Source organism: Zalophus californianus, chromosome 6, assembly GCF_009762305.2.
Source record: "Zalophus californianus isolate mZalCal1 chromosome 6, mZalCal1.pri.v2, whole genome shotgun sequence".
Taxonomy (NCBI): Eukaryota; Metazoa; Chordata; class Mammalia; order Carnivora; family Otariidae; genus Zalophus; species Zalophus californianus.
The window spans coordinates 127288763-127311796 of record NC_045600.1 but is presented as its reverse complement, the minus strand read 5'-3'; the positions used below and the strand labels follow the sequence as shown (position 1 = coordinate 127311796).

The window sequence follows — 23034 nt, the reverse complement described above, 5'->3', positions numbered from 1 at the left end:
TGGCTGGAATTCTCTTTGAAGTTTTCCATCAGGAACATCCTTGAAAATGGTGGAAATTGAGGAGACCCCCATAAGAGTGGGATTCTAACTTTCTCTTTCAATCTCACCATTAATCCGGATGGACACTTGTTCCCACCTAGGGTCCCGCGTGGCTGGACCCTGGGCTGTGGTCTTCTGGGACTCAAGAGAAAGTGAATCACTGCTGAGTACTTCCTGTGTGGGTATTTTATAGACTTTCTCCTAGAGACCTTTATGGGGTTTTTATTTTTATTTTACACAGCAAGGAACAGTGTCTCCCTCCCTCCCTCCCTCCCTCCTCTGGGAGTTCTTAGGGAGACATTTTATGGCGTCCTCGTTGATGGAAAACGTCCCACCAAGAGGTCGGGGCACACGGTCCTACAGCTGTGCCCCTCAAACACCCTCAGCAATAACTTTCCAAGGAAAACTCGCGAAGTTTTGTCTTGTGTGCACGTCAGAGGGCTGGGGCTTCTCAGAAGCCCTGATGACACTAAGAGAGAGAAGCCTGAAACATGCTTTCAGTTGGTATTTTAAGTTTGGTTTAATGGTAATCCTTCCCTTCGGATGTCAACCGTCAAGTAGCTCAAAAGATCTCTGGAGGTTCTTTTGTGCCCAGCCCTCATTCCTCATGCGTGTGAGCACGCTGGGTAAAACGAAGTCAGTGCTGGCTCAGAGCAGATGCCCTTCCTTCGGACGCACCTCTCACTGACCTTCTTGCAATTCTTCGTAGATTTTTGGACCGGTGCAGCCAATACTAAAGTTCAAAAATATCGAAGAAGTGATAAAAAGGGCAAATAGCCTTGAATATGGACTCACGGCAGCCGTGTTCACAAAAAACCTCGACAAAGCCCTGAAGCTGGCTTCTGCCTTGGAGTCTGGAACTGTCTGGTGAGTAGCAGATGTGTGTGTCTCAGCTCTCCTGAGTTGCTGACTTGCTAGCTTCACGGCCCTTCTACGGACAGACAGCTTCCAGTCACATCATCTGTGCCAAGGGCTGTCTTAGAGCTGTGCTCCGTCCTCATGACCACCTCTGAGATAAGCACCATCATTGTCTCTATTTTACAGGGGAGGACATGGGGACACAGAGAGACTGGGTGATTGGCTTAGGGTCACACGGGTAGTACGTGGCAGAGCAGAGTCCGGAGCCAGCCGGCCAGCTCCGGTAGCCCTGCTCCTGACCACCGAGTTGTGCTGCCCCTTGGACTCCACTCCCTCCACCTTTATTTTTTATTCTGACTCTAAAAGCAGTGCATGGTCTTGTTCAAAGGGAGGACCCAAGTCCCCGCTTCACCAGTCATCCTGCAGATGACATTATCCTCCCAGGAAAGATGATAATGCTGATAAATATAAATCGGGGCTCAGAGAGGCTGAGTAGCAAGCCCAGAATCCCTAGGGCCAAGAAGCAGGAGAGCTTTGAGGTCAGGTCTGGCGCATTTCAAAGCTAAATCTTACTCCCCAGTGCCACAGTTTCCCTCTTCTTTCTTCTCACCCTGACATTCCCTCCTATCCCAGTGAAAAGCTTTATGGCTAGGAATATTCAAGTTTTAGCTTCTGGTGGGGAAGAATGAGAAAGCAGAAGTTGAAAATGCGCTGTTTCCATTATTAAAACTTTGACGAAAAGTCGTGCTCTAGGCAACCGTCTGCTTCAAGCCCCTGAGAGCCGGGACACCCATGACCCGGGTGGGTCTTCCCCAGGTAATCGTGAGCATCTTTCGTTCTTCCTCTAGGATCAACTGTTATAATGCCATCTACGCACAAGCACCATTTGGTGGCTTTAAAATGTCAGGAAATGGCAGAGAACTGTAAGTATTTGTTCACCGCATGCCTGCCGGCAGGTGAATAAAACACACACTACATTCACAGGGTGGGCAGGGCGGGGGGGTGGGGGCATTCACACCAGTCCACTGACCTTGCCCCGTGCCCCTGTGTGTCAGGCCAGATCAGCCACGTCGGGAAGGCGGGTGGCCCTTTCCCTCTCACCCCGTCTCCCTCCCGCCTTCCCACCTCTGCCGCCCTCCACCTTCATCCTCACGCCGCACGCGCTCCTTCCGGCCCCAGGACCGACTTCTAGCCTCAGCTTCCACGCCCTCCCCGGCAGTTACCACACATGGGGATGTTCAGTAGACACTTGGCATAGGCTCCCCACATGAGGACAGGGGCGGAACTGGAAAAGTGCACTTTTTGCCAGACTCACACAAACCCCAGCCCTCAGCAAGGAAAATGGGCTCTCTCCCAGGTCGGACTCTGGCCCTGTCCGCCCCACTAGCAGAGGCTCCGTGGACAGACTCGGGGCTACTATGACTCCTTCTCGGTGCCTCTTTGGGAGACATGCTGCCATGTCCTCCGTGTCCCCATCACATCCACCGCATACTCCTGGAGGGTTGCTTTCTATCTTGCCCACTGGGAAGATGAACTCCATAGGCATAGACTCAGACAGGCCTTCTTGTGTCTGGCCCAAGATAAAAGGTCCAGGCACAGAGCTGGACAGAGCGTTCCGGGAGTGGACACACTGTAGTTTCCAGCTGGACGAGGCCTTCTCTCCCACGTCCTTCTTGGTGGTGCTTGGCATTTTACTAGCCTTTGTGGACAAACAGCTTGTGGGATCCATCTTCCCAGGAGGACCATCTGTGACAACATGCAGGCTGCTCCTGGAACATCTCAGAGGGCCCCGAGCTCTTACTCTTAGTTAAACAGTTTGTGTTATTTATATACAAATGCATTACCTCGTACTTGTTTGTATGTCATCCAGTGGGAGCACTCAGATGCTTCCCCTCGGCTGGGGCAGCTCCCCTTCCAGATTCTTCATAAAGATGTTATGAGAGAATGGGGCTGGCTTCCCTCCCCGAACAAATGCTTTTGACCCATCTCCACGGAACTGGGGTCCCTTCCCCCATCTTGGTCTTTCCTTCTAATCCATTCCTGAGTCATGGCAAATATGCCAGAAACATCTGAACATCTGAGTAAAATATGTCCATTGGTGTCCCTCTAATTCCTATGACTCGTTTCCCCTTCAGGGAACCTCAGTAAATTCTCAGCCATGAAAACCCTTTGCAGAAATCATGTTTCATCCCCAGATGGCTTGTTTGTGTTCTGTTCTAGGAGCCTCTGCTTCATTTTCTTTTTACATCCTCCTGCTTGAGAGAGACATGAGGCCTGGGCTGGGGTCACCTGGGTCCCTGTCAGAGCCCCCCCACAGCTGTAGTACTCATGACCACTGGCACGTGCTGGGCATAGACCTTCCCAGGCTCTGTATGAGCACTTTGCATGTGTCCATTCATGCCACACTCACGACAGTCCACGAGATGGTGTCTTACTTTGTTCCGCTTGCTATACCAGAATACCACAGACAGGGTGGCTTAAACAAGAGACCCTGGTTCCTCACAGTTCTGGAGGCTGGAAGCCCGAGATCGAGGTGCCAACAGATGTGGGGTCTGGCAAGGGCTCCCCTCCTAGTTCATAGAAGGCCGTTCTCACCATGTCCTCGCATGGTGGAGGGGGTGAGGGAGCTCTCGGGGGGTCTCCTTTATAAGGACACTTATCGTTTTCATCAGGGCTTCCAACTCTCCTAACCTAACCACTTCCCAAAGGCCTCGCCTCTTAATACCTTCCCATTGAGAGTTCTAGGGCTTCAGTGCATGAATTTTTGGTGGACACAAACATTTGGTCCATTGTAGGTGGTTACTACCACTAACCACCCTTGTTTCTGGGTGAGGAAACCCAGGGATGCTGGGGAGGTTCCATGCCTTTCCCGGGTCATACTGCCAGTAAGGGATAGAGGTGCGGTTGAACCCTTGGACCCACCACACCACGACGCCTTGCCCAACGGGGGTGTCACCTCTGTAAGCCACGTGGACTGAAGCCAGCCAGGGCATACCTAGTCATTTGTCTCTTCTGATCAGCTGCCTTCAACCAGGCAGGTCATGACCGCTGGGGGGGACCCAAAACCCCACACGATCCTCCTCTCAGAGGCCAGGCGTGGCCTCCCGCTGCAGCAAGAATTTTGGGCCCCGCACAGACGGCCTTGGATGTCCAAGCTGCAGGAAGGGTGCTTGGGGCCGGCCTGACTTCCAGTGTGCGCTGACTCACACGGCCTATGGCTTATTGCTTTCCTCACCTGTGCCATTTCTGTCTCCCTTCCCCCCTGCCCTGATCGCCCTTCCAGGGCCTCAGCAACCCCACCTGGCGCAGAGCACAGCCTGGGTCTCATCCCCACAGCCGGGACTTTTTTCAATGTGGTGGTTTTTTTTTTTTTTTTTTTTACCTTTGGCATATATTTTCCCAAGGCTTTTGATAAAGCACTTTAACATAATTCACAAGGAGCCTGGAAACTGACTTGAAAACCAATTTCTATTTTCACTGGTCTCTGATTAATGTCTTCATGTCGCATCCAGTTCTCCTTTTGTATGCTGGAGCACGGTGCGGGGGATTCCGTGGTTTTCCCCAGCCCGGGCCGCCTGGACCGGGCGGGCTCTGTGCCGCCCACCCACAGGCCCCTCCGGCGATCTGTTCCTGTGCACGTCTTGGGGAGAAGCCTCTAAGTTCTCTTCCTCCTGGACACTTTCCTTGCTGGTTTTGCAGTAACAACAACAACAAACAACAACAAAAATCCACACAATCCACACAAGATGTATGGAAAGTGAGGCCTCCCTCCACGGATCCTCAATCCCGTTTGTTAGAAATAACCACTGTTCCATCACCCATTTTGTTTCATTTGTTCACTTAGCCAATACTTAATGAGCACCTTTAGGGCTCGTGCTGGGTTCTGAGCCCAGAACGGTGATCGCCCCTCCCCCTTCCAACATTCTGGTGAAGGGCTGGGCTCATGGATGGCCTTGAGCACCAAGACTGTCATGACTGGGCAAGAAACCCATTAGGAGATACCACAGTGGATCGAGTAAGAGCAGCAAGAACTTGAACTTTGGCAGTGATTGCAAGAATAGGAAGAATAAAGTGATTGGTGTACTTCATCTTACAGAAATGGTTTAAGACTGGACTGTATTAGTTAATGGGCTAATTCGCCGAACATGCTTTCTTCATTTGGTTTACTTTTCTTTAGGAAGTTGTTAAATCATTAACTACTTTGAATTTTTAACAACGCAACACTAGATGCTCACTTTTAGAATTACTGTGCATTTTCTTTGCATACAATGGATGTACGTATGTGCATTCTCTTCTGTTTCAAATGAAATGGGAGCAAACTACCTTTTGGTCTTGAGAATGGGCTTTGGATATGCCTCCATTCTTTTTATTAAGGGTCTCCCGTGACGGACTTTTGTGTTATTTCCAAGGACTTTTGCTATTACAAACCATGGTTCTTCCTTGGGCATAAATCTTTATGCACTAGTGGGAGATTGTTTTCAGAATAAAGTCCTAAAATTGGGTAATCTGCCGCATGAAAAATGAGCTCCCACTTTTTTGGTTTGCAAGTCTTTTATTGTGAGGGTGTTGAGCATATTTTTCACACTTACTAGTAATCTGTATTCGTTTTTCTGTGAACTGACTATTCATTCCCTTTGTTGATTTTTTCCATTTGATTGTGGGGTTTTTTAATTGGTTTTTAAGAGCTCTTTGTATATGAAGGAATATGGCACTGTTTCTCACACAGTGTGGTGAATGTAATTTTTTTCTAGTTTGTCATTTGTTTTGGGGGGTTTGAAATGGATTTTCTGCTTTACAGAAGTTGAATTCACCATTCTGCATATGGCTTTTATATTTTGTGTTACGTTTAGAAAAGATTACAAAATACTTCGCTCATTCTCATGGGTTCTTGAACTATTTGTTTTAGGAAACTACCAAAAAAAATCTCAATGACATATTAATTAAGAAATAATAATATTACTTTTTACCCTTTATTTTTTACCTGTACATACAGCTCTATAATAAATCATCTCCAACCATTATAACGACAAGGAGGCGATGGTATGCCCATTTTAAAGATCATGAGTTGGAGGCTTAGGGAAGGCTAAGGACCTGCCTACATAGGTCTAAGCCAGTGGTTCTCCAATTCGAGCTGTATCAGAATCCTCTGGCTTGTTAAAACACAGATTTCTGGGCCCCACTGCAATAGGTGTATTAGTTTTTTATAAAACAACATAAATGTATTACCTAATACAGTTCTGTAGGCTAAAAATCTGACGGTCTCACTAAGTTGAAATCAAGGTGTGTGCGGGGCTACATTCCTTTCTGGGGACTCCAGGGAGGAAATATGTTTCCTTGCCTTTTCCAGCTTCTAGAGGCTTCCCACATTCCTTGGCTGGTGGTCCCTTCCTCTATGCTCAAAGGCAACACTGTTGCAGCTCTCCGAACCTGCTTCTGGGGTCTAATTTCCTTCTGACTCCCTTCTTCTGCCTCCCTTTTACCCTCTTAAGGATCCTTGTGATACTTCAGGCCCACCCAGATAATCCAGAATAACCTCCGTATTTTAAAGCCAGTTAATTGGCAACTTTAATCCCATCTGCAACCTTAATCCCCCTTTGCCCTGTAACCTAACACCGGTTCGGAGGATTGACACGGGGGCATTATTCTGTCAACCCCAGTACCTCAGGGGCAGGGTAGGGGGCCTGAGAATCTACATTTTGTGCAAGGTCTGAGATGTCACTGAGGCTTTGAGACCACACTTGAGAACCACAGATCGAAGGGATGACATGGGACTCTACAGACCCTCCAGCAGCCACCTCAATTTCTACCTCTTTTCCCCAACAAGAACACATTTTTATTTACTTAACAGCAGAGCACGTGTTGTAGAGGCATTTATTTATTTATTTATTTATTTATTTATTTATTTATTTATTTCACGATGTGGAGGCATTTAAACATACCCAAAGCCGTATCTCAGTTCTGGGAAGTGGAGCTGCCCTGAAGGATGGCCCATGACACCTGAGAAGGGTCACCGGGCTCTGCAAGACATAAAGAAGGGACAGATACCAAAGAGGCAAACTTAAAGGTTGTGGTCCCCCACTTGTGTCCAGTATGTGCTAATGTCTGCCCCCCTCGCTGCTCTGGGCTGGCCTTACTCCTTTTACAACTGGTTGCCAGCTGTGGGCTCTGAGGTCGACTCCAGGCCCTCCGTGTCCCTGTTCCTTGTGGATCCTCTGGCCACATCCCCCACACCCCTCCTCATTCACCCACGTGAGCCCTCTTCTCGCTCTGTACTCCCTACCCAGGGAATCCACCTCTTTTTCTCGCCCCCCATCCTTTTCATTCGTTAAAGGCAAACACTTAGTCCTTCTGAATATTTCCAAAGCATCACACATCAAAAAACCTGATATTTAAACTGAAGTCATACATCCAGTTACTTAAACGCACTAAAGGTGTGATGCTCCTGGCTATTTCCTTATTAAGTCATTACAGTCTGACTGTGGGCACAGACTCCACACTGCCCAACAGAGTAACTGACCCATCAAGCGTTAGACCACAGTTGGCAATGAAAGGCGAGGTGACATGCCCGTTTTACGTTCTCCTCTTTCCTGTGATCGCAGTGGTGAATATGCGCTGGCTGAATACACAGAAGTGAAAACTGTCACCATCAAACTCAATGACAAGAGCTCCTGAAGGAAAGGCGGGCTCCTTCCTCAAACCTTTGACAGCTGAATGTGGCAGATGGAACTTTTGCCGAAGAAAACCTGCATTTCCCGCCTTCCCGGGTTACTCTGCTCTGGAGACTTTAAATCTACTGGATTTGAACGATTTCAATTTTCCTCTCACACTCCTGTTTCATTGACCAATATGTTGTGTATGTGGCATTGCAGTCCTGCCTGGGGATGGAGCTAGTGGCCATTTCCGTTTTTCCCTTTCAACCAGGTCCCCCAGGGACAGTGAAGAGGCTCAGGGCGAGGCCAACAGGAAGTGGTATTTTGAAGTCTCCAGCGGTCACTTAAAAATGTTTTGCCGACTCTGACTCCGATAAGAACTTGGAAAAACGCCCGGCTTGTTCTGCAAACAGGGCCCTGCACCTGTGGCCTCCTCGGGGTTACCTGCCCACAGAACAAGCCCCTCCCACCAGTTAGTGGGAAAGAAACAGGACTAAATTCAAAACCAAACAAAAACAGGATTGTGAGGACCCAGTGTGGGGAGCTTTGGGGAAGCAAGTACCGTGGAAAGGTACTGAAGGACTTGGGTGTGAAAGGGCGTGGGTCTTCAAGGACTGCCTCTTGACATTGACCATGGGACTCAGCTTAAAACCCAAACTCCTTTTGGAATATGACCGAATCAATGCCCAGCATGGTTCTCTAAAACTATGTCACAGTCTACCTTAACCAAGGCACTTTCTTAGGCAGAGAACATCCCTAGTGTTACCATCACTGCTGAGGACTCAGTACTCTGACATGACGACAGCATGGCAACCGCATTTTACAAATCAGAGCCATAATTCGCTTTTACAAATTATGAATTTCTACCACTTGCATTAATGGTTTATGATCAGCCTGTGTAGCTCTCTTTGTCTCCAGTTTGGTTATCTATTTTAGATTAGCAAAACATACACAACTGGAAAGCCTATTGTTTTAATACAGCCTGGTTTTTTAAAGTCCTATTTTGATGTTAATGATTAATTAACAAATAACACCCAGACTCCATGGAAGAACTGGGTCTCCTACTAAAGTGGCCTGAGTACTGCACTAACATGTTGTGAATTTTTCTTTTCCTCTTTATATGTGCAAATGCTGTGCAATCCCAAGTTTTAAAGTGTTCCCCTGATCGCTTTTAAAAACAAAACCAAACATAATTGCATTATTTGGATACTTTCACTGTTATTAACTAGTTACTTTTCTGATGGTGCTTATATTTGGGAATTAAATTATGTTTATAGAATTAAATTGGGGGAGGGCAATAATAAAATAAACATCAAAACCAGTGTATGGATGAAAGAAAGTCCCATATGGAATGGGGTTGTCATTCTTATCAGAAATAGGCAATATGCAATTCACCTTCTCTACATCAGTTAACACTTATCACTTAAACTGTCAGCAACTTGCTAAGTCAGGAGTTGACTTCATACACTGAATTTTCAGGATTTTATCTCAAGCAACTATAGACACTAACCTTGATAGTAATACATTAGAGGGTACTTATTCTCTCATTGTACAATAATGCCTTTAATATGAAATGCTACATTATTTATAATTGGTATAGTTAATGTATCTTTTTATAGTTGTAAGTAAAAACAGAGGTGGTATATCTAACCTTCTGTAATATACTGTATTTAGAAATGGAAATCTATATAGTATTAGATTTCACTTCTTTTAAGGTTTATTCCTGTGGTATGGTTTCAAAAAACAATCTATTGGCCTCGGAATTCTGACCCCAACTACAGATTGTGTCTGACAATACAACAATAAAATAAAATCGGATATTTGACAAACATTCCGTTTTTTCATTTAACAACAAAACTCATTTTAATTCTGTGGCTGACCTTTCTCTTTCTCAGAGCTTATGTACAAAATGGCTTGTAAAAAAGCAGTATTGATAGCTTAGGATTCAAATTCAGCTTTAGTCTGAGCGTGAAACACACTGGCATGGGTTTGTGGATTGAGCAGGCAGGGAGCTCGGCCTCAGAGGCTCGGCATCTTAGTTGGTGAAGGGTAAGCTGTCACCTAAGCTGCCCGAGTGTCCTTTTACTAGTGAGTGGGTGAGTCCAGAAGATGGTGGGAAGGACTGCCCAGGGGTTTAGGGAGAATATTGCATCCTGCTATCGTGTGCACACGTTTCCATTTTTGTCACAGGGATCTGGGTGTTTGGGTTTAGCCTACCTTAAGTTTCTAAGAAGCCTCAATCACCAAGCCATGAGCTGATGCTGAGGTTGGATCAAGAACATCCCTTGTACTTGGTTAGGTCCATCAAGTTACACCTGTGTATTTGATGTTACTCATCCTTGATCACTCTATGGGGCAGCAAGGTGCCACATTTTAAGAGAACACGTAAAGGAGGCTTGGATCAGATCTCTCTTAATGTATGCACTTACGTATGTATTAATTTATTTAGAAAACTTTTAATTTCTCAATCTAAATGTTTGCAGAACATTCTAGGAAAATGGCCTTTTCCTTCAGTTGGTTTACTCTCTGAAGGGAACCATTCTGGGGACACAGACTGGCTGTCATGTATGGGCATGTGCACGCGTGCACCTGTGTGCTTGTGGTGGGGGGGCACAGGAGGTGGGCACATTCTCTAAAAGTGGACCCTTGTGAATGCCTTAGCTTCTCCCGATAATGGACAAAGAATTTTTACTGTCCTTGCTCCTACATGCATCTGACTTGAGCTTAAACGTGGATGATAAGGGATTTTTTTTATAAAGTGTCAGGGAAGAATGTCTGAGGAAACTAAGTTTACAGCTGAAGAAATGACTAGAAGGCAGTGGGGGTAGGGTGGGAGGGTAGCAATCAGCCCCTAGGCCTTCAGAAGGCAGAAATGTTAGGTTGAGGAGGTAGCTTCCAGTTGATTCCACCTTAGAAGGGGTCATTCCAACGTGAGATGATGAGAACCTGGGTATGCAGAGCAAAAGCTAGAGGACCACGGGTGCGGGAGGTGGGGAGGGGGGCCGGGGGGGGGGGGCAAGAAGCAGCAAGAAGAGATCTTAACTGACCTGTAATAACTTTCCCATGCAAACCTGTGATTAACTAATGCCTAATGAATAGAGTTAAATGCTGGGAAGCAACCAGCTCAAAACAGTCCACTCGGCTGTTTTTTTACATTGGAGACATTCCCTAGCCTATTCCCAAACTCATGTAAAAGGGAAGCTGAGTTGCCCCAGCCTCATCAGCCACAGGAGCTCCGGTGTCCGCCCGAGCAGTGGGCATGCTGTTCCTCACGGTGCCGCTAGATGGCGCGGCCGCGCGCCCTGGAGGCGCCCCGCCGCGATTGCCGGGCTCACTCAGCACTGCGACGCCACGCCCTGCAAATTATTAGGGACTTTTCGGTAGCAATCACACTGCTGCTTTTTGAGTACTGGAATTCGGGCCGAAGTATTGAGGACAGGATTGCAAAACCGCACCCACCCTTTTGCAAGGGCGTTCCGTGGCAGGAGAGCTGGAGGCCTCTTGGGAGCAAAGCAAAGCCGCCCGGTCGTGCCCTTGCCAAGGGGCCACTGCTCAGAGCGCCCGCGAGGTCGTGCGGGGGTCGTGCGGGGGCCCTGCGTCTGCCCGGCCTTTGTGAAATGGCAGTGAGGGTGGTGGGCATTTGTCTCCGTCTTGCGCTAAATCCTGGGAAGGTTCCAGTCCCAACATTACGTGAGAAGAGTCTAGTGCGCGGGTCCTGCCAGGCTGCAGAACCATCTGCTTTTTTCTGAGCAGGCTTCCCTTTCTGGGGTTGGCACGTGGAGCCAAATCTGATGGCTGCCCGCAGCGTGGACGTGCGTCTCTATGATCTGCCTTCGGATAATGGCCTCAGTGGTGTGATGAACATACTTATATTAAGTCGAAACATAACCAATTGCCAACATTCCGCCCTGGGTTATCTACTCCCCCGCCCAAAACACCCTACACAATTTAAAATGATTCACCAAATAGTGACATCTCTATATATACATCCATAATTAAATAACTTCATGTGACGGGAGGGGCACAGTTCGCAAAATACGAAAGCTTTAAAAATATGTTTCTATACTGCCCTATACGGAATCGTACATAAACGAATATTCCCTGATTTTTAAATATTTACTGTGAGTCTACGCCTAATACGAGTCAGAAGTTAATCGTTGGATTTTGCCCGCCGAGCAGAGCCGAGGGGCAGTGAAAGCTGGGCTGAGCTGCGAACCGACCAATCTTGTCGCCGCGCCTGCCCCGCGAGGACAGAGCAGGGTACCCAAACCTGGAGGAGAACTCGCGCTACAAGGGCTCACGGGCCTCGGCTTCCCCGAGGCGGGAGCGGTGCATCTGGGCACCTCTGGCTTTCGGCTAGGGAAACTGAGGTGGGCCACCACAGGGATCCCCGCCCCCCTCCCCGTGCCCGTCGCGGGCCGGAGCAGCTGCGGCCGATCCTCTCCCTGCGCGCTCTTCGCGCCGCCCGCCCGCGGGCCGCAGGATTGAGGAAGTGCGTCTGGGCCCGGCCCGGCCCCGGCGCGCGCGGCCGGAGGCGCAGGGGGCGGAGGGCAGGGGGACGGCCAGGCCCCGGCCCGCTGGTGTCCGCCGCGCCCGGCCCCGCGCGCCCAGCCCCGCGTCCCAGGCGCCCCGGGCCCTGCCCCGCCGCTGCCGCCGCCCCCGCCGCCGCAGGTAAGCGCCCGTCCGGCCCGCGCCCCGCCCGGGGGCCTGGCTGCCTGCTGCGCCGGGTCTCGGGGAGCCCCGGGCCCCCCGCAGCCCAGGCCCGCTCTCGGGGCGGCCGCGTGCTCCCCCGAGGTGGCCCTTGCCTGGTGGGGTGGCGGGGGCTGGGAGCACCGAGGGCGCGGGCGGTCCCCGTCTCGCGGCCCCGCGGCCTCCGGGGCCCGCCGAGTGGGGGAGGGTGCGGGGCCCCAGAGGGCCACCCCGAAACCCCGCGCGGGCCGGGACCGGGACCGGGGGAGCAGGGGCAAAAAACAAAAGTCGGGAAGATATGCCAGGGCGTCTACAGGTTTCCTTCAGCCCGGCGCGGGCCGAGTGTGAGCGCGCCAGTGTGCGGGTGAGTGTGAGTGCGTGTGTGCCGGGGGAGGCACTGCCCGGGATCTCTGGCCAACGCGGGGGTGGGGGGGGGCTGCTCCGGCGGGGTGCCAAGCACGCCTGACCCCCCCACACCCCCCCGCAAAGCCCGGGCCGGGCTTCTGCCCACCGGACGCGGCTCTGGCCAGGTCCCGGTAAAACCCGCCATCTCTGCCACCTTGCCTGGCAGGGGTGCAGAGATGAGTGAGGTCCGGGACGGGGCAAGGAGGGGAGCCTGGGAAGGCTGGAGGCCAGAGGGAGATGGTGGGGGAGAATTTGGGGACCTCTGGCCAGCCCAGCCTGTCCCCGCACACTTGGAGGCCAGGAAGTTTTTTCCCCAAACACATCAGCAGGGGTCAGAGAGGTAGAGAAAACAGGAGCGTGCGGTTAAGTTTTTAGGGAGGCTCTCACTGAATACCCTCTTTTTATAGTTTGCAAGCCACTCGGCATTGTGACAAAGTACCCAGACATTAAAGGGACAACCAGAATGGGCATGGGTTTGGAATACATTAACATTAAATGCCTCTTGTCATTTGACTACTTATTTTTGCTTCTGTCCCTGAAGAATAAAAAAATTAAGTTAAAAACATACAAACCTCACACCTGACTTGTCCCTAAAGGAGGTTTTGGGGTCAGCCGAACATTCCTTCCCCCAAGCTTCCACATCTCAGGGAATAGGCCCATAGTCAGCTCAGTTGCTGGGAATTTTCCTCTATCCCATACCCCCATTCCTTGAACTCAATCTGTTGGCAAGTTCTGTTGGGCTTACCTGTGTGGGTCCAGCCCTTCTTTCTCGCAGTCTCCATCGTAGTCCAGGGTACCAGCATCCATTTCCGGTATGATTACAGTCCTTCCCTCTCCACTCTCCAGTTCTTTATTTGACAGCCAGAGTGATTTTTTTTTTTTAATAGGTGAATCAGAATGTGTCAGTCCTCTGCTTAGAACTCTGCAATAATTTCTCCTTGTGATTGGCATGAAATCCAGGACACCTCCTTTCCCTCGGTTGATATGGGGTCTGGCATCATCAACCAGCTGGCCAGTGCTCCTGCCACCACCCCCCCACCGGCCACCCTGGCCCATCTTGCTCTCCAGCATGTGGTCTCTGCAGTGTTGACCCCTGATTCTTCACATGGCCTGACACCCCCCCACTAAGCCCAGCCTCTTTCTCACATCCCTCGCTCACGGTCCTTCTGGAGTCTCCAATGGTATTATGGTCCTTCTTCATTGGTTTGCTCTCTCCTTTAATTGCCTGGCGGTCTCTACTGGAGCTCCAGGGTCCAAGACCGTTCCTAGGCACCAGCATTGCTCACCGCTGCATCTTCACTCCCAGAACTAAGAGGTGCCTAGTACACACTGGCACAGGGATAGAATGGCTAATGGACAGTCGTAACTTGTTTCTGGTTTCAAACTCGCGAAGGGCTTCTGTTCCCAAACCTTTGGGTGTTCATCTGGGACTGAGACCTACACATTTCTCTTGTCTGCAGCTCCTCGATATTTTGATGTCTATGAATCCATTAAACACATTTTGTAGACAAGCCAGTAACTGATCAGGGGAGGCTAGTAGTGCCAAAGGGATATGGAGAACTGTGGACCAACCATCTCTACCATGCTTTTCATTCAAAAAATTACTGGATAAGATGAGCATTGCTAACATGCTTCATTTGCAAGGGTCTTCTAGCCCTTTGGTACTGGCAATCCTTTCCCAGCCTCTTGAAAAGAGAGGTCTTTCCCAGCCTCTTGAAAAGAGAGGTGAGTAGGTCCTGGGTCTCCTATATTTCTCCTCTGTCAGAAACTTTGTAGCAAGCACTTACTTAACTGTGCCTTCCCCACCAGCTGTAAGTTTCATGAACTTGTGGAGTTCAGTCCTCATAGAAGCGGTGCCGAGTGAATGTCAGGTTCCCCTTTTTTTTATTTTTCATTAAGTATTCAGGTTTATTCATTAATGCAAATATACAGAGTTGGCAAACGAAAAATGGGTGAGGTTTTAAAAGGTATTAAAATAATCACAACAGAAAACCTCTTGAAGCCCTCTTAAGGATGTATACACCGTAATGAAAACAAGACGTGTAACTTGCAACCAGGATTTGTTGCATCGGTCTGGACCCAAAAGAAGAGTGAGGAAGCAAAGATCCGTTGGAGGGCAAAGATTAAGCAAAAGTTGAGTCACCTCATTTTAAAACCTTAGAGTCTCAGCCAACATACAAATTACAATTGAAAAACTGCACCAGTCGTAAAAGCCTCCATCGGTAAAGAGATTTTCAAAAGGAAACTGAAAATGAAAAGGGGAACAAAAGTGCTGGGCAAGGGTTGGCCTAAAATATTTTAAAGATTTTTTTTTTTTAACTTAAAAGCATTCTATGGTAAGACACTTCTGTTTTCAGAAGAAACATCTACTAGCATTTGGATTTTTTTAAGGTGTTGTTAGGTAGATGTGGTAGCTGATTTTAGGAGGTGTTTGAAAGCAGATGGCCACCGTGCTCCTTGGTTTCTGAATGTTACTGTAGGATTTGGAGCCTTTAGTTTAAAACAGAGATGGTTTTGCTGCTTTTCCATGTTCTTGTTTCAAGTTGGTTTTCCTAATCAGATTTTACAATTTAGAGAGCTTTGATGGTCTCCTAAATTTTGTCCAGATTGATCATTCCTCCTTGGATTGTTCAGGCTCCCATACTCCAAACACAGGTTTTCCTATGTATGGTTTGCTGAAACCTCTCACTCTTTAGTTCAGAAAGGTGGGGGATCGTAATGGACATGGCCTCTGGGGGAGGGGTTTCCTAGCTCCTTGACCTTCCCCTGCCTGTGGGAGTACAGCCTACCTGGGCCTGATTTCCAGGATCTAAGATGAGAAAGTTCCAGTGCTCTCCCAGCCTTATTCTGTAACTTGCTCAGCGCCCACACTGTTCAGGGCACCTTCTAGAACCTGCTCAGTGGGGAGACAGTGTGTCTGCCCTCCAGCATTGATACTCTGAGCTTGTTAATCAGACAGTCTCCCAGGCCTCCCGCTGGTACTGTAGGTGAGAACCACCTCTGGCCCTATTATAGAAAGTGACTGGAAATTTTACCTTATTTCAAATCACACAGCAGCCCTGCGAGGTCGCCTGGGTGAGAGGGTGCATGTCTATTTTTAACAGATGGGAAAACTGAGACACACGTAAGTTTCGGCTTGAAGTCACACTCTGCTGACATGTGACAGAGACAGGCCAAGCCTTTGATGGCCAGATTGTGCTTTTTTCCTTTCCTTATTGTCTTGGGCATGATTTACATGACCTTGATTTTTTTTTTTTTTTTACTACAGTGTATCACTCTCCATTTCAGTTATCTGTCTCAGAGGATAGTTGCTAATGACCCTGTACTTAGTATAGTACAGACCCTCCGTAAACACTAATAGAAACAGACCCATTTCACATAGTAACCCCCTCCCATTGTGATCCTGTGCCAGGCCTGAGCTGGATCTGGGTCTTGTCCTCAAGGCAGTTCTGGAAATTTAATCATCATAGCAGGATGGGCACCTGTGTTGGGGGGCACCTGTGTTGGGGACCCCCTGCCGCAGGCTCACTGGGAGCCTGGCATAAGAGAGCAACACCCTGGTTCAGCAGTTATCACAGCCTTGTTTGTTTGGGGAGATAAATCTTAATCAAACTCAGAGTTTCTCCAGATAATTGGAACTGTTCGGGCCAGATAATTCTCTGTTGTGGGTGGCTGCTCTGTGTATTACAGGATGTTCAGTAATGAACCTGACCTCTGCCCGCTAGATACCTGTAGCACCCCAAACCCCAAGTTGTGACAATCAGAAATGCCTTGAGCCATGGCCAGATGTACCCAGGCAGGCAGAATGTGTGAGGCTCCTTCCTGTCATCCCCCAGGGCTCAGACGGACTTGTCTTCATAACCAGTACCAACGCCTTCCAGACCCCTTCTCTTCGGGATGGTTGCCTGCTTGCTTCTTTGCGATTACAGTCTTGCCTCTGGGTTTCTGGAAGACTTTGTCCTGGACAAAGGGAAGGCCTTGTATTGTGATCAGCTATTAGGTGTGAGCCCCACCCTAGCTTTGAGTGTGAGCCTCTGAAAGCAGAAACCCCATTTAGTTGTATTGGTGTCGCTGGGCAACTGACAAATTTTATGTATCGATTGAATAATGAACCCTTTACCAGTGGGTGTCTGCAATTGTTGGGGTTGCTTCGAGACTGGTTTTTTGTTTTTGTTGGGGGGGGAGCATGCACAAGGATGAGGGGCAGAGGGAGAGGAAAAGAGAATTTTAAGCAGGCTCCATACCCACTGCGGAGCCCAGTGTGGGGCTCGATCTCACAACCCTGGGGTCATGACCTGAACCAGAGTTAAGAGTCGGACGCTTAACTGACTGAGCTACCCAGGCGCCCCTCGAGACTGTTTTTTAAGTAGACATGAGCCATGGGGTGCAAGGTGAGGTGGGGGGAGCTCTGTCCTTTCACAGCCCCCATCAGACTGGGCGTGGCTAGACAGATGCAATGTGAGGAGGAATGTTGCCAAGGAGAAGAATACCAAGGTGCAATATATAAATAGTAAATGTATGCAAGGGTACAGGAAGGGACTTGGCAATTAAGAAAACACTTTCTGATTTTATGATGTTTTTCACCAGCAGAATGAGACAGCTTCCTGCTCGGCCATGACTGTGTGTCTGCCCCTTAGTCCATCCTCCGAACAGCAGTGGTGGCGGTGACCCTGGCCAGGACTGACTTGGAGAGCAGTCACCCAAGAGTTGATGGCTGGCATGTCTCGGCGACTGCCCAGCATGTACTGGTGTGTGGGGCCAGAGGGCTCAGCTGTGTGTCCAGAACGTGCCATGGAGACCCGTAACGGTAAGAGCGGGGCCAGCCTGGCACGCGGGGCATCACCTGCTGTTCGCGTCCTGTGGGGGGTCCAGAACAAAGGGTTTTTGACGGAAGGTTAAAAATGCCAATTACTTGGTGAAAGTCTCATTATAAAGTATAACTTGGGATTCTCACTTAAATTCTAAACATCAAGGGGCTGGGGGACAAAATTTATTATGAAGGCAAAGATCTTAAGAATCAGGGCATTACTTCATGTTGGTTAAAAAGGTTTTTTAATGGGGATTTGGTTTTGTTCTTGTTTTTTTTAAGATTTTATTTATTTATTTGAGAGAGAGAATGAGATAGAGAGAGCATGGGGGGGAGGGGCAGAGGGAGAAGCAGACCCCCCCCGCTAAGCAGGGAGCCCGATGCGGGACCCGATCCCAGGACTCCAGGACCGTGACCTGAGCCGAAGGCAGTCGCTTAACCAGCTGAGCCACCCAGGCGCCCGGTTTTGTTTTCACATGATAAAAACAATACCATGTCTGTTAAAGAAAAAGTGAAAAAAGGAAAAAGAAAAAGAGAGAGAAGTAGGGGAAAAGAAATCGCCAGGAGTCCCATTGGCCTAAACTTTGCCAGTCACGTAGCTTGTATGATCATCTTAGGTGGGAACACTTATAAAGTGATCGACCTCGTCCTCACTCCCCTGTTGGATGTGTGGGAATGTTCAGGTTGCTTCTAGTTGCTGACTCTTACCAAAAACATCCCATTCCCATCTTTTTATGCATGGTTTTGAGACTGTTTCCATAAAATATATTTATAGAAGTGGGATTATTAGGTTTGAACACTTTTAAGCCTCTTTCTATGTATTGCCAGATTTCCGCTAGAGTTGTACCACTTTTAACACAAGTTAAGATGGCATTGACACTGTTGTTAACGATAAATATTTGTTAAGCCCTGAGTGCATACCAGGCACTGGATTCAGTGCTTTAGGAAATCATCTCATTTAATCCTCACAACGACCTAGAAAATGGTCATTTATCCCCACTTTATCGCTGAGGAACTTGAGAGTAAAAGATGCGTAGAAACTCGGTGAAGGTCAGCAATTTGTAAATGGCAGAACTGCCATTTGAACCGTGTCTTCACTCTAGAATTCTCGCCCATAGCGTCTAGGCCATCGTGTGGGGTTTGAGAGGGCCCGTATGTTGTGTTTGAGAGGGCCAGGGTGTTTGTACCCTCCATGAAGTTAGCAATGCAGCATTGCACCTGGCTCAGCAGACACTTTGTTCAGTAACTTGCGTGTCTCCCTCCGTTGAAAATGCCCCAAAGCTAATTAGGGTGATGTTTCTGGAAGATTGCTTTGCACATAAATCAAATTATGAAATGGGAAAAGAGTTTGTTTCTCGACGTTGCCCAGCACTAAATGTTCTCAGAACATTCGACTTGCATCTTTTGAAAAGTTATTTCTCTCTTAACAGACATATGTCTTTTTTCTGTTACTCATTAGAAAGGCCTTGCCTTATTAGCCTGAGATGAAGGTGACCTGTGGTAGAACACGTTATCCGGCTTTTGAGTAGTGCCTCTACTTTCCAGTCCTTTCCAGCTCCGTTATTCCCCCTGTCTCTCCTCTTAGCAATCCTGAGGAATGAGGGTAGGATGGTGATGTTGGGGCTTACTGGGTGGGTGCCTGTGTCAGCTGAAAAAGCCCCAGATGATCTGCCCTGTCCCCCTCCTCGTCAAGAGTTGGTGATCTAAATGAGTAGGTCTCTACCCTGGCCCCCAGAAACATTGGGGGTGTCTATACTACCAATGCCAGGCACCCCCTAGGCTCATTGGAGCAGCGTTTTGGGGGAAGGGCAGGCATGGGCATTTTTAAAAACTTTTCCACCCCCTTCCCATGATTCTAATGTGCAGCTGGGGCTGAGAATCAACTGGTCTAAAATGTTTGGGTCCCTTAGAACAAAACTTCTCAGATTGCAATATATACTCAAGTCCGCTGGGGATCTTGGTGAAATGCAGATTCTCACTGTGTAGGTCCAGGGACACCGAGATTCTGTGTTTCTGATAGGCTCCCAGGTCATGCTGACGTTCTGGTCTACCCACAGAGTTGCAAGGCCGAGATGATGGCTTTCTGAGGGGCCCAGGGATCCGCATTGAGTCTTACAGATCCTTGGGACCTGGGCCAATGGACAATGAACAGACCTGTCACCTCTGGCTCCAGGTTAAGGAACCACTGCTGACTGCGTGTTAGCTAGAGTGATGAGCGTGACTGTCAATGACATTCTCCCCCCGCCAGCAGCAGAGGTGCAAGTGGAGAAAGCAGAAACACACCAGGTCTCTTAAGGCCGAGGCCCAGAATGGCGTGCTGTTGCCCTTGGCCAAAGCAAGTCACATGGGGGCCCCCCAAATGAAGCGCTCCATCCACGGGGTGGCCATGGCCGGGCTGTGGATGCAGACAGAGGTGAAGGACCGGTGCCTGTCCTTCCATCTGCCATGATGGGAGTTAGTGGGCTTCAACCCTTTGAAAAACATAATGTGTCATATTTATATATTGTTATTTATTTGTTTAAGCGGCCTGCATGAATTCCTACCTGGAGCATATGTAGCAGTTAACAGTGGAGTTGCTTTGATGGGCAGTCGTGAGAGGTAGGGTTGGTGAGTCCCACCCGCTGGCCTTCACCTTGACCCCAAAGCTCTGCAGGCCCAATTTTAAAAACATCCCGTGTTTGGATTTTATTTTCACAAAATACAAATCTACACACCAAGAACACAGCCTGGGGGCAGGGCACATTCAGAGGGTAACACAGTCACATGGAGATTACACTGCTCTTTGCTCATCTGTAGGGTTTATGTTTTCTACACTGAGCATGTGTTCCTTTTTTGTTTTGTTTTGTTTTGTTTTGCATTACATTTGCAATCGGAAGAATAACACTGCAATTTATTTTTAAAAGTGTTGCCTCTTTAAATACTGATGTTTGGTGATTACGATCTAACTGGCACACCTCAGTGCTCACTTTTAAGGCCAACGTTGCTCCAACTGGCCTCTTATCTCCTCATTTCTTTCTGGAGTCAATGGAGGAATATTTGCACCCACCGTCTGGGCTGTGACCCCAGCAGATGAGCCAGATTTGTTCTGCTCACCCTCTCCCCAGACCTCCTGGGATCCCAGGGAGCCCTGCTTCCCCTTCCACCACCCGCATCCACCCACCTCACCCCTGGGAAGCTTAGCACACACCCAATGCCCAGCACCACCAAAGGAAAATTGACTGCCAGGAAGCAAACCGATAAGACTCAAATTATAGCCAATGTAGGAACAGCTCTCTCTCTCACTTTTAGAAGCTCTCCCTTTTAACAATGCTTGGAAGACGACATGCTTTGGAAACGATAAAGTTATTATTAGGCTTCCAAACATAGTTTAGAAAAAGATCCAAATGTTAATGAAAATCAGGGAAGAACTCATGTTTTACCTTGGGCTTTTTGGGTGATGGCATTTTGTTTGTGTACCCATGCGTACCAGGTGTGTTTCTCACGCCCATACCTGTTTTGCTCGGATAACTCACCTTGTGCGTGCTTAGAATGGCTAGCCCTTCCAAAGCCTGCGAAGGTGCAAGCACTTCACCAGTTGCCGAGTGGGGCCAGGGGGTCTGGGTGGGCCTGTCCTGTGTTTGTGCGGCACAGTTGTGTCCCAGGAAGGCACGTTGCAACCTTATTGGCACCGTCAGTAGTCAGCTGGCCTGCTGTGCAAGAGGAACATTTAGAAAGCTTGGATGAGCAAAGAGCATGAGTTGATAGAACGAGGGTCAGTGAGATAGGGGGCCGGGGCTGCTGGGCAATCTGTGTGAACAAACACACCATGAGACACATTCTTTGGCGTCTGACACTCCTCAGAGTAGAAAAACCTGTCCTACCAGCTGAGGTGAGGCTCCCTGGAAAATGAAAAGGTGAACAAACTTCTAAATAACTCAGGCCGAGAACTCTTGGCGAGACTCTTCTGGAGGATGAGGGGTGCTTAGGGAGACGTAGGTCACCGGGGGAGGGGGGTGGCTCAGGTCCCCCACTGCTCTGTGAGCAGCCCTGACTTCAGCTGCCTGCCTCTCAGAGCACTGTCCTCCCCTGAACCAGCATGGACCAAAGGAGGACAAGGAACATTCCAGAAGGTCTTCAAATCCCAGGTTTTTACACAGCTACTTTCGGTGTCCTTCTCTTTTTCTTTTGGCTTTTTCAAATCTGTATTAAAAATAACTTCCCAAGAGCCAAGTGCTTTGCTCAAGTAGGGGCTCTTCTTGCCTTCCAGAAATAGAACTAGGAAATAGGCTGAAATAGGAAGTGCCCCTCCGGTGGGAGTGCGCTTTCTTGGAGGACCGCTGCAGGAAATCCTACAGGGGGCAGGGCCGCGTTGATGTGGGCCTCTCCGAGCGGAACTGCCAGCCCATGTTTCTAACCTGTTCCAGGAGCCCGTGTTCTGCTCGAGCCTACTGGGCCGGGTTCACACCATGGGAGCGAGGAGGGTGGACAGGGCTTTGCTTGGAAAGAGACTGTGGTCCATAGGGCGCCCCCCCCACCCCCCTCCTTGCCTGGCCTCAGAAGCAGCCCTGGGCCTTCCAGGGACCATATCCAGTATCCAATAAGGAATCCCTTATTTAGGGAGGTGAAGCAAAGAGAGGCCAAGGGGTGGCCTCGGGGGTGGGGAAAACGGCTGCGGGCATCCATCCATGAGGGGAGCAGTTAGCACAGCTGCACTTCATGCCCACAGAGCTCTGCCCAACTGCAGAAGCTCTGGCTTCGATGGGGCTTTTAACGTCACCCTTAATCGGAGCCTTAGATCTTCTGATTATTTCTCCAGAATGTGCTTGCTTACTTCTAGCAATGGGGAACTGACTGCCCCTCGAATAAAGCCAGCCTGTGGTTGGGTGACTCTGTTAGGAAGTTTATGCTGCAAGACCAGTCCTGCTTTCCTGGCATCTAGCTCCGCCCACCTGGGCTGATAAGAATCCCTTACCCACCCACCCCCACCCCCACCCCCACCCCGCCTTTCTTGAAATAACTAGAAGCAGATGCTTTGCCCTCCCTCCCTGTGGATTCCTTCTCAGGCTGAATAAACCACCCACTGCCTTCAAGAGCAAGCAGCCTTCTCCCTGGTTATCACTGAGCTTTTCTTTGCTCCTTGGTCTGTGGAGCCATTAGGCCATGGCCACCTGGGCCCAGGGAAAGAGCTGACATCCTGCCTCCCCACCCCCCCCACCTTGCCTCGGGCGGCCTCTTGGGAGCATCCATTCTAGGGGGCAAGAGCCTGAAGCTCAGCCCTGACCCACAGCCCACCTCCGCCTACCCAACATTGGCTCTTACTTGTCTCCCCTTCTGAGGGGCGGGCAGGGCAGTCCCACCTGATAGCCTCTGTGTCCACCTGGCATGCATGCAGTGGCCAAGAGAGGGGCTTTTCTTTCCAGCCCTGCACCCAGGCCCCCACAGAGACACCTGTGAGCAGGAAGGTGTCTGTATAGACATCCCCAGGTCCTGAGGCAGAAGGATGAGGATTTTCTTCCACCTGTCTGATTTCCTGGTCCACATGAGTTAGACCTTGAAGCAGCCATATTTAGGGATTTTTATGAAATTCTTTAGTTCTCTGGGTATGGA

General features: G+C 49.3%; 2 protein-coding genes across 9 annotated transcripts in view; both read left to right on the top strand.

Moving 5' to 3' along the window:
* The window catches only part of ALDH1A3 (aldehyde dehydrogenase 1 family member A3), a 36938-nt gene extending 27547 nt beyond the window's left edge, over positions 1-9391 (top strand). For both annotated transcript variants that reach the window (XM_027570183.2, XM_027570182.2), the window contains 3 exons: positions 749-906; positions 1746-1820; positions 7497-9391. In XM_027570183.2, coding sequence (XP_027425984.1) covers positions 749-906; positions 1746-1820; positions 7497-7569 — 306 coding nt within the window. In that variant the 3' untranslated portion in view covers positions 7570-9391. The remainder of the gene's footprint in view (positions 1-748; positions 907-1745; positions 1821-7496) is intronic.
* A 2371-nt stretch (positions 9392-11762) lies between these two features.
* Positions 11763-23034, top strand: part of LRRK1 (leucine rich repeat kinase 1) — a 120088-nt gene continuing 108816 nt past the window's right edge. Inside the window, exons 1-2 of one of the 7 annotated variants that reach the window (XM_027570176.2) lie at positions 11763-11917; positions 17232-17448. In XM_027570176.2, the coding sequence (XP_027425977.2) occupies positions 17352-17448 (97 nt within the window). In that variant the 5' untranslated portion in view covers positions 11763-11917; positions 17232-17351. Of the gene's footprint in view, positions 11918-12183; positions 12219-12474; positions 12601-17228; positions 17449-23034 lie in introns of those variants that run through there. The other 6 variants (XM_027570178.2, XM_027570181.2, XM_027570174.2 and 3 more) reach the window with 6 other exon arrangements.